Raw genomic sequence first — 10,703 nt, forward strand, 5'->3', positions numbered from 1 at the left:
CTCCTTTATAGGGCGAACTTGACCCCTCCTCCCTTTGTGTCTATACTACATCCATGGCAGGAGGCTGTGGGGCCCTCTGCTCCTGGCCTGCTGCTGTGTGTCTCAGCACCGGGGACCCCGTCTCCTGTCACTGTGTGCTCGGTGCCTCACCCCAGGCCCGGTACCTGCAGGTGCTCGAGAAATCTCTTGGTTGGCACTGGATGGTGTGTGTGGGATGTGGGCAAGATTCTGATTTCCCACTACAGAAGGGTCTCAGCCTGAGAAGGAGGTTGTGAGTCTTTATTTCCTCCGAGGACAGTGCCCTTGCCTTCACCTCACCAGTCACTTCCTGGAGAACCCCCGCTCCTCTGCTCTGTAGGGGGTCCTGAGGGGGCAGAGCAGTCAGCCAGAGGCTCAGGGACTGTTACTGGGGCGATTCCTCTTCCAGCTGCAGTTGAAGGAAAACACCTGCAAGGAGAAGAACAAGCTGAGCAGCGGGAGCTGGGTGGGGTGCTCGGAGCATTTGCATCCTGTCACCTAGTACCTGATCCTTTCCTTGTGGCGCAGGTTAGGCCACTCGCACATAGAAAAAAAATCCTAGCCGGGTTCTCCCTCACTTCATCAGAGTCTACAGCAGGTGCCCAACCCCACTCCAAAAAGCTGGACCTCGGTTTGGGACCGGATCCTCCGGATTCTTCCTTCCATTTGTCCTGGGGCTGATGGTGGCAAGGACAGAGTGTGGGCTGAGGCTGAGAACCTCCTTACCTGAGCACTTGGCATAGACTATCTGCTTGTCCCTGCTCTGGGTGATGCAGGAAATATAAAGCTTCTGGTCCTCAATCTTCTCCACATCAACGTTCAGTACAGCCAGAGAGCCCACGGGGATCAAGCTGAAAGAGGCAGTGGCTCAGCCCTGCCCTCATATGAACACCTGGCCACCATCCTCTCTTCAGCCCACCCTGTCTCAAGGAGCAAGTGGCTCAAGGCCCATTTGCAGGCTCCCAGGATCTGATGGCAGAGGCCATGCTTAGCGGAAAGGCTTAGCAGCAACAGGGGAAGGAGAGCGGCAGACAGGGCTCCTGCACCCCACCACGGAGGACGGCCACCCCTCAATGACAAAACAGCTGTGGCTCTGGCCCACACCGCAAAGATCCATACTCACTTTTTGAACCTGATGTTGAGGCTGAGTGTGAGCAGCCCCTCTCCAGCCAGGTAAGCGGTTTTAGAGAAGGTCTCGTCCATCATGGTGGCCAGGGAGCCTCCATGTGCAAACCTGGGAGTGGGGAGAAGCAAGGCCTGGGCTGTGGGCCCCCCCTGACCACGACCCTGACTGTGGAACCACCCTGCCTCTACATGCCTTTCTCCAGGACAGGAAAGGAAACAGAGCAGGACCCCAGCCGATCAAACTGGCCAAAGTCGCTTCAGCTTTTCCGTGTCGCTGCAGCATATGTTAGTGACTCCTGCCACCATGATCGTACTTTGCCAGGAAAACGTTGTGGTTTTTCTTCTTTCTGACAAAGTTCACGGGAAAACATTTTTCTGACTCTTCACCTAACTGCCAGCAGCAGTGGCCATCATTCGGAAGGGTGCGCTCATGCAGAGGACGGGAAAGCCCCCGCGCTCTTCGGCTTGGCCTCGGAGGCATAGCCCGGGGCCAGCTCCCCGCTCACGGCAGTCCAGCCAGGGCCAGCACCCAGCCTGCACTTTCAAGGTGGCTAAATGTGAAATGTGACTTTCATCCTCTCCAGTGCCAGGGGGACGGCCTGCCGAGCGGCGAGCAGCAGGCCTGCAGAAAGGGCCCGCTTCAGCGGGATGCTGCAAACCCCTGCTTTCCTTAGAGTGAGCGAGATGTTCATTCTTGTGTAAACTGACCTTCACACCAAAGCGACTTCGCTGTTGGTTAGCTTGGGGAAAATAGAAGGGCGCACAAGTCTAACAGATAACCCAAATTCAAGGTTCTGGTTTTCAAAAGCATGATTCTCCATGGGCCAGGCCAGCTGCCCCCCCGTGCCAGCGCGGGGTCCCCTCCCATTGCCACCACCAGGAGGGGAAAGAGCTGGGGGCCATGCAACCACATTTGCCTGGTTGGACTCCATGCTCCACCTCTCACTACCTGTTAGATCTTGAGCAAGTTGCTAAATTATTGTTTCATTTCTTTTCTTTAAATATTTTTATTTATTTCTAGGAGAGAGAGAGAGAGAGAGACAGCGTGAGCAGGGGAGGGTCAGAGAGAGAGGGAGTCACAGACCGAAACAGGCTCCAGGCTCTGAGCTGGCAGTCAGCACAGAGCCCGACGTGGGGCTCGAACCCACGAACCGCGAGATCATGACCTAAGCGAAAGTCGGACGCTCAACCGACTAAGCCACCCAGGCGCCCCTCAATTTGCTAAATTATTGAGCTGCTAGGTTGCTAAGCTGTTCTGAGCCTAGGTTTGTTCACTATGATTTGTGAATAAAAATAATTCCTATAACGGGCACCTGGGTGGCTCAGTCGGTTAAGTGTCCGACTTCAGCTCAGGTCATGATGTTGCGGTGCATGGGTTCGAGCCCCACATCGGGCTCTGTGCTGTTCAGAGCCTAGAGCCTGCTTCAGATTCTCTGTCTCTCTCTCTTTCTGCCCCATCTCCGTTCATGCTGTCTCTCTCTCTCTCAAAAATGAGTAAACATTAAAAAAGCTAATTCCTATTTCATCAGATTACCTGAGGTAATGTTAACAAATCCCCTTGTCTACCTCCACATTGCTTGAAAGACGAAAAAAGGAGGTGGTATGAGAGAACCCCAATCCTGTCTTCCCTTATTACCATCACTGGCGGCAGAGGACTCGTTGGCAAGTGTGCGGATCCTGCAGGAGAGCTCTTGGCCAGTCCCTGTAAGCTGCCCCTCCCAATTGCCTCCGGGCGGGGTGGGTACTTAAGACAAGATAGAAACTATACATTGGTCTCTGCCTCTGATTCCCGACACAGTGCTGCTGACACTCATAATTTCCTGAGTGGTGAGCCTGTCTTGTTCTATTGAAGCAACTCTGGGCGGGGCGCTGGATGGCTCCTGGGTGGGAGCTGTCCCCAGAGAGACCAAGCCATGATTAAAAGCTTGGCACTTTCCACTTCACGCCCATTCTCTCAAGAAGGGAGAAGGGCCTGAAATGGAGTAAGGATGCATCATGCCTGTGTGTGGAAGCCTCTATAAAATCCTAACGGTGTAGGGTTGGGAAAGTTTCTAAGGAGGCAAACACAGTCACAGTGGTAGGATGGTGACTCCTCAGGGACAGAAGCTCTCGCATGAGCTGGGGACCCTCCCAGACTTCACCCGTGAACCTGCCTCATCTGACCGTTCTTCGGTATCCTTTATCATACTCTGTAATAAACTGGTAAGCGTAAGTGGTCCCTGGAGTTCTGTAAGCCTCTCTAGCAAAGTAATTGAACCCAAGGAGGGGGCTGTAGGAACCTCTGATTTGTAATTGCAGGGGCCAAGGCAAGCCGCCCCAAGATGGGCCAGTTTGACATGAAGATTATTTTGAGCTGAAGGTGATCGAGGCCCTGTGGGCTCAAGAGAAACTTTGCTATAACTTCACAAAGAATTGAAATTGGGGGTCTTTCCCAGAATAAAGTTTATTACCAGAGATAAATTTTTTCGGCGTGACCCATCCGTAGGGCAGGGCAAGGGTCTGATTACAAACATCTGTTCTTCCGCTTGCTCTATGAAGGGCATTCTTCCCCTTAGAGTCCCAGACCCCTACCCCCGCCCCTTTGTTCAGGATGACATAGTTTCTTCATTTTGCCCATCTTGGGAATTTCCATGTCTGTGTGGAGTTCCTGTTTATATATACTATTAATTTGCTTTTCTCTTATTCATCTGCCTCATGTCAATATGATTCCTAGTGCAGCTGGAAGGACCCTTGAGGGCGACAGGGAATTTTTGCTCCCCAATATAGCCAAGTCAGACAGAAGTCGTGGGGGCCTGGGGGCCTGCTACTTGTGACTGGCCTCTGGAGTTGGGGGGGAGGGGCGGGCTTGAGGACCAGCCCTTACCCTGAGAGATCTGGTGCTGTCTACAGGTAGATGGTGTCAGAATGGAGTTAAATGGAAGGACACCCAGCTGGTGTCACAGAATTGCTGGGTGTGGGGGAAAGCCTCCACCCATTTGGTGGTAAGTGGTGTCAGAAGTGAAGGGTCCCGTGTGAGCGGCAAGGAGACACACAGGAGAGAAAGATAGCAGAGGAGAAATGGGTTTTCCCTACACACTAGATAGACTGAACTGGGTGTTTCTTTCTACTCAGTACTAGTCCCTTCTCTGGACCCCTCAACCTACTAGCCTTAGTGGTGGGTGGTCCTCCTCTGTCTCTCCTGCCCCACATCATAAGCCCCTAAATAAAAGTCAGCTACACTTCACCCCCTTCCTGGGGTTTTCCTCTTTAGAAGGAAGGGGATCCCTGACCTGCGTAGGGCTCTGGCCTAGTCCCCCAGTGTCGGCACGCATTAGTATGAAAACCAGTGTCCCCGTGGAAGACGGCTTTGATATTTCCAAGGAGACCAAGGGCCGCAGTCTGGAGCCATGACCTGTGGGGCGCTGACATCTATTAAGATCTCTGAATTTAACTGCTACCGAGTCCCTCTCAGGCCGTGGGACCCTAAGGCTGCCTCCCCCTTTCTCCCTCTTCCTTCAGGAGCTCTGACACCACCAGCAACCTTCGGTGATTGTCTAAAGAAGGAACGGTGAGGGGCGCCTGGGTGGCTTAGTCGGTTAAGCGTCTGACTTTCGCTTAGGTCATGATCTCGCGGTTCGTGGGTTCAAGCCCCGCGTCGGGCTCTGTGCTGACAGCCAGCTCGGAGCCTGGAGCCTGTTTCAGAGTCTGTGACTCCCTCTCTCTCTGACCCTCCCCTGCTCACGCTGTCTCTCTCTCTCTCTCCTAGAAATAAATAAAACATTAAAAAATGAAAAAAAAAAAAAAGGAACAGTGATGGAGCAGAAGGCAAACAACCACGGACCTAGTGGCACAGTGGCCTCGGGCAAGAGGCTCAAGGCCAGCTTGAGTTCTCTTGTGGAATTTATGTCTGGTGTACATTCCTTCCTGGGCCTATTCCAAGCCTGAAGACAGCAGAATGCAATGCAGAGATCAGTGGGCCAGTTGGGGATCTAGTACTTGGAGTCCTTGATTGTCCGGGCTCTGTGGGCAAGCTACCTTTCCTCTGTGTGCCTCAGTCCGTGGGCAAAGTATGAAGTTTGGGTAGATGGTGTCTGACAGCTATATTGTGCCACATGGTTCATGATGAGTGTATATATAACATCATAGCTTTCAGCCACTCCGGCGGGTGGATATTACTGCCCAGGGTTTCAGGTCATGAGGCTGAAGGTCAGAAATCAAACTGCTTGCTCGGGGCCCAAAGACCAGCAAGACAGAGCAGGACTGGAAGCCCAGCTCACATCTGTCCTCTTCCAAATCACCACACCCTTCTCTCAGAGCGGCCCCTAAAACCACTTTCTTTGTGGGGGTTCTCCTTATCTTAACAATGGGTTGGACCAGGGGACCCAGGTTGCCTTTCCAGGCCTGTTGTGGAGACAGAAGCCCAGTGCCCCCCACCCCCACCCAGCTCCTTAGGGAGAGGCGCAGACTCCAGGGTCTGGCGTGTGGCTAATGCATCAGCTGAGCAAGCCAGCTGAGGACACCCACCCAGTCCCTGCCTGTGGCCTTACCCTGGGGGCCCCTCCAAGTAGGGGCCAGGTTGGAAAAGACAGATGGACTTCTTCTCAGACGGGTGAAAAAAAATGACATACTCGTAGCCTTGTCCTTCCTCCTGGATGCACCTGGTGAAGATGCGCGAGTCGCTTTTGTCTGGGGAGAGATGGGCGGTGTTGCGGCTGAGGAAGGGAGTTCGTGACTGTCTGGGGCCCAGCTGTGATGTGGGGCCAGTCATTCAGCACCGTGGCTGGAGCCCTGTCTCAGGCGCAAGGTCTGGGAGAGAACCAGAGGACGCCCGGGCTCTGCCCTCAGGGAGCCTTCAATCTGAGAGTGGAGAGGGGGCCTCTTCTCAGGGACGCCTCAGTCTGGAAGGAGAAATAGTCAGGAAGTTCCCTGGCTGAGCATAGAGATAGGATCATGACCAGATTAAGACTTTAATAGGCCTTAAACATTGAAGATTTAAAATGCAACACGGAGGGGCGCCTGGGTGGCTCAGTTGGTTAAGCGTCCAACTTCAGCTCAGGTCATGATTTCATGGTCCGTGGGTTTGAGCCTCGCGTCGGGCTCTGTGCTGACAGCTAGCTCGGAGCCTGGAGCCTGCTTCTGATCTGTGTCTCCCTCTCTCTCTGACCTTCCCCTGCTCATGCTGTCTCTCTCTCTCTCAGAAATAAATACAACATTAAAAAAATTTTTTTAAAAAGGTAACATGTAATTCACATATAATTCAAAATAACAAGCAGTAAAATGCTAAACATAGTAAAATAGGAGTGCTTGGCTGGCTCAGTTGGTGGAGCATGTGACTCTTGATCTCAGGCCTATGAGTTCAAGCCCCACGTAGGTATAGAGATTACTTAAAAATAAAATCTTTAAAAGACCCAAAAAGTAAAATAAGTGCAGAAAAGTCCATCTGGGGTTCTGGGTTTTTTTCCCCCAAGACAACGACAACAACTACATCCTTTTGATGAATACCAAGTTCTTTGAAAAAACAATTATTCTGGTGACCTTGCTTTGTTTGTGACATAAACCCAAAGGTCATCTGTCTACCTTACCACCCATTCATCACTGGGCAGGAAAACCACATACATGAATGAGACAAGAAAATAGGGACACACACTCACACACACATAGGCATGTGCACGCAAGAAGAAAGACGAAGGTGGAAAGTTCTATCCATCTGGTGGGTGTTTTGGGAGACTGCTATGGGCCCGGCAGAATGAAGACAGTGCGCCAAAGCGTGCAGAGGGGTGGGGACGCCTAAGGGCTTTTACTGGGCAGAGAGGAGGACTTGGGATAAGGCTTGATGGTGCGGAAGAACGCCCAGTAGGAAGGCAGGGGGGCAGGGGGTACTCTGGGAGCAAAGGCAGCCACGAGGTGGCATTCTCTGGGATGAGAGGAGGGGAGCCAGAGACCAGAGAGGGTGCTCTTTTCCTCTACCTGCCCAGGGCTGCAGCATCAGGAGTGAGGCAGACACAGAAAGGACTTGCATGCAGCTGAGAACTAGAAGAGAGCTAGCAGAACTTCTCGCCGAGGGTGGAGAGTCAGCACAGGCAAAGGGACTGGCTGAACCCGCCAGGGGCCCTGGGGAAGCCCAGAGGCCCTCCCAGGCCAGCCCTTACCTGAGGCGACTGCTAATCCGAATGGGAGCTTGAGCCCCTGGATGTGGTCTCTGTTGGACTTGAAAGAGGGCAGTTTGATCCAGCCCTCAGTCTTGGTCTTCTCCAGAAATTCCTGGTACAAGTTCAGCATGTCTGGACACCAGCTGGCATTGGGAAGGGCATAATCCTTCTTATCCGTCTTCCTCTGACATAATCTTGAAACCTGGGCAACAAAATCAGGGAGACCAAAGAGCTTCCTGGGGGAGGGGCTGTTGCCTGGGCTGTGAGACCCCTAGGTGATTTGTTCCTGGGTTCTCGGCTCCTCGAGTCCTTCAGCCAGTGCTGGTGTACAAGAAGCAGCCCATTTTCCTTGCAGAGGGTTTGTGGACACCTGTGGGTGACTGGCGAGGGGACGCTTCAGTGCAAAGGAAGGAGCAAAAAGGAACAGGGGCTGACGAGTGGCGGCATACTGCTCTGTGGTGGTGCCTTACAGCTGTCCTGTTTAAAACCTGTGACCTGTCCTTTGAGGTTGAGAATGCTAGTATCAGCCCCATTGTACAGATGGGGAAACTGAGAGCTAAAGTTTCAGTGAACAAAACCTCCTAAAATAGCAAATACTGCTCCTATTGACCAGAGCTTGTGAGCGTGAGAGCTGATGGTCAGACTAGAGCCTATTCTGAACGCTGTTTACCCGAGGGGATGCCACTGCAGCTGCTGAGCACCACTGTCACCACGCCCTCGCCTCAGGGGCTTCTCCAGCTCTGGCCACCCCCGGGGGCCTGCCCAGCCAGGGGAGTTCCTCTGAAACACGGCTTGGGCACCCACAGAAGTGTGACACCGTCTGCGGGACAAGGTGAGCCCTCTGGGGCATCGAATGCTCATGGATCAGTCACAACTCTGGTCAGTGCGCCAGCTGCTTGCCAAACCGTACACAGGGGCCTCCATCTGGAGTCCCCAACTCAGCCGCAGGGATCTGAGTGCCACAGAAGGAAAGTGATTCCTCGGTGGCCACAGGAGATTTGGACCGGGGCAAAAGTGTCCTAGTTTTGGATCTGGGCTCCTTAGTTTGTCTTCCTTCCTCCTTCCCTTCCTTCCTTCCTTCCTTCCTTCCGTAATCCCTGTGCCCAACATGGGGCTCAAACTCACAACCCCGGCATCAAGAGTCACATGCTCTACCGACCGAGCCAGCCAGGAGCCCCTCGAACTGGGCTGTTTGGTATCCCAAGAGCACCTTCCCTTGGCCAAGTCAAATAGCCTCCCAATGCACTGCCCACCTCCCCACTGATGGTCTGGGAAGCGGGAATTTGAAGTGCTCTTTATGCCTCAAGTTCCCAGGAGAAGGGTCGCCTGCTTAGCTGAGTGGGGACCTTACTCACCAGGGAATCTGTGGAGGATCCAAACGCTGAGGTGGGGTTGAGCTTGGGCAGGACGTAGGGGGCTCCAGGGAGGACTCTGTGGCGGCCGAGGCTCATTGCCGCCTGGAAGGTTCTCCTTATCATGGCTGAGTGTGAGGACTGGGGCTGGTGGAGCTCCTGGCAGACTCTTAAGGGAGCAGCAAAGTGAGGGAGCGCTCTTCAGCTGTATCCTTATGCTGGTGGTGCAGCCACCTCTACACAGTCTCCCCCGTCCTGTCACAAGCTTTCATCAGCAGCCTTCTGCGCATGATGAGGCAAGGCTGGGCTTGTGTGACACAATACCCACAGATGCTTAGGGCCTTTCGCTGGTCCCAAGCCCCACCCAGCACTTGGGGAGGGGCAAATGCTGCTTGGGCATGAAGGCTTAACAAGACCGACCTGAATCCAGAAAGATTTAATTGTTAAAGAGGGGGAAAAAATACATAAAGAAATAGCCTATGGTGTGTGGAGCCTCGGAGGGGTGCCCTGAAGTGTTTGGGGGACAAGCAATAACATCCCCAGATGATAAAGGAGGCCCGTCTCTTGATGGGAGGATGTTGTGTGTGCTGGTGCTGGAGCGTTTGTGACCTGTGCTCTGCCGTAAGACCACAAAAGCTCCTGTCTGGTGCCGGCCCTCACAAAACCAGCCCACAAGCCCTTAGTCGCCCCTTCTTCTATCCCAGACAAGGGCTGGTCGGGGAAGCCTCCACCTGCTGTTTGGCGCAGGGCTATGCAGAGACAGAAAATCATCTGGCAGGGAGCAGCTTAGCAAAGGGGCTCTCACGCTTTGGGAACCCCAGGGAAGGGGCTGGGTGCCGAGGGTGAGTGGGGAGCAGGGCGGGGCAGGCCTGGTGACTGCAAGCCGGGAAGAGAGGCAGCTTCTAGCGGGAAGTGGGACGAGTGTTCAGCCAGCGGCTGTGAGACTGTGGTCTGTTTTTGGTGAAGGCGTTTGTTCTATTGAATTAAAACTGCCAGTTTTCTTTTCTTTCTTTTTTTTTTTAAATGTTTTTATTTATTTGTGTGAGAGAGAGAGACAGCATGAGCACGGAAGGGTCAGAGAGAGAGGGAGACACAGAATCGGAAGCAGGCTCCAGGCTCTGAACTAGTTGTCAGCACACAGCCCATGCAGGGCTCGAACCCACAAACTGTGAGATCATGACCTGAGCTGAAGTCAACTGAGTCACCCAGGTGCCCCAAAACTGCCAGTTTTCAACTATAAGTCCCAGTTTTTAATTCACTGGAGAAAAGCATGTTCTGAAGGTCAGCACTATGCAAAGGTGGGATGATGATGATGATGATGATGATAGTGACGGTGGTGGTGATTTTTGGCCGTTTTTGAAAGACCAAACTGATTTATTTAACAGGGAAGGTTTATTTAATAGGTTTTGTCCCACACAATTTCTGTAGTTGGCTACCCCAGAAAAGTAGAATATATTTTTGTCACGACCTGTGAAGGTTTTTGTTTGTTTAAGAAAAGTTTGACTAACTTATTACTTCAGCAAAGTTATTGCAACGGGTTTAAAAGGCAGACACACTACTACAGGCTATAAAGTAACAAAGGGATTTCACACAGTTAAAATATTACACAGACTGGGCACATGCGGGGTTCAGTCAGTTACGCATCCGACCTTCAGCTCAGGCCATGATCTCAAGGTTCGTGAGTTCAAGTCCCGCGTCGGGCTCTGTACTGACAGCTCAGAGCCTGGGGCCTGCTACAGATGTTGTGTCTCCCTCTCTCGCTGCCCCTCCTCTGCTCATACTTTGCTCTCTCTGTCTCTCAAAAATGAGTAAACATTAACAACATTTAAAAAAATATTACACAGACTGATGGGATTTACTGAATAACAAACAGATCCATAAAGGAAACTAAAACTGAAAGATAAATCCAGTAGCATCTACTGTATCTCTGAAAGTAAAACTTTTAACTGTTTCATTGTTTCCTAATATAACTTTCTCCCAAATACAGTCCTCTCAAACCCCGAAGATGAATGAAGGGCGTAAGAAACCCTGACATTGAGAACATACAGCCAGAAGGACTATAAACAGACTCGGACTTGAG

At 52.3% G+C, this 10,703-nt stretch overlaps 1 protein-coding gene across 1 annotated transcript; it reads right to left on the reverse strand.

Annotated features, from left to right (window-relative positions):
• Window positions 1-265: 265 nt before the first annotated feature.
• THEM5 (thioesterase superfamily member 5) lies at window positions 266-8,914 on the reverse strand. Its single transcript, XM_077772584.1, has 6 exons — window positions 8,627-8,914; window positions 7,272-7,473; window positions 5,670-5,808; window positions 1,142-1,252; window positions 745-869; window positions 266-447 (listed from the first exon to the last, which is right to left on the reverse strand). The coding sequence occupies exons 1-6, from the start codon at window positions 8,747-8,749 to the stop codon at window positions 404-406; spliced, it is 744 nt and encodes a 247-aa protein (XP_077628710.1). The 5' UTR covers window positions 8,750-8,914; the 3' UTR covers window positions 266-403.
• Between the last annotated feature and the right edge of the window lie 1,789 nt (window positions 8,915-10,703).

This window comes from Crocuta crocuta, unplaced genomic scaffold, assembly GCF_008692635.1.
Source record: "Crocuta crocuta isolate KB4526 unplaced genomic scaffold, BGI_CrCroc_1.0 scaffold415, whole genome shotgun sequence".
Taxonomy (NCBI): Eukaryota; Metazoa; Chordata; class Mammalia; order Carnivora; family Hyaenidae; genus Crocuta; species Crocuta crocuta.

Bases quoted from the DNA above. Each gene is read 5' to 3' on its own strand.
- THEM5 (XM_077772584.1), bottom strand. From the start codon at position 8,749: ATGATAAGGAGAACCTTCCAGGCGGCAATGAGCCTCGGCCGCCACAGA. The intron at 7,474-8,626 runs GTGAGTAAGGTC...TTTGTTGCCCAG, and splicing joins GATCCTCCACAGATTCCCTG to GTTTCAAGATTATGTCAGAG. The intron at 448-744 runs GTAAGGAGGTTC...TTCTCCTTGCAG, and splicing joins AGTCTATGCCAAGTGCTCAG to GTGTTTTCCTTCAACTGCAG.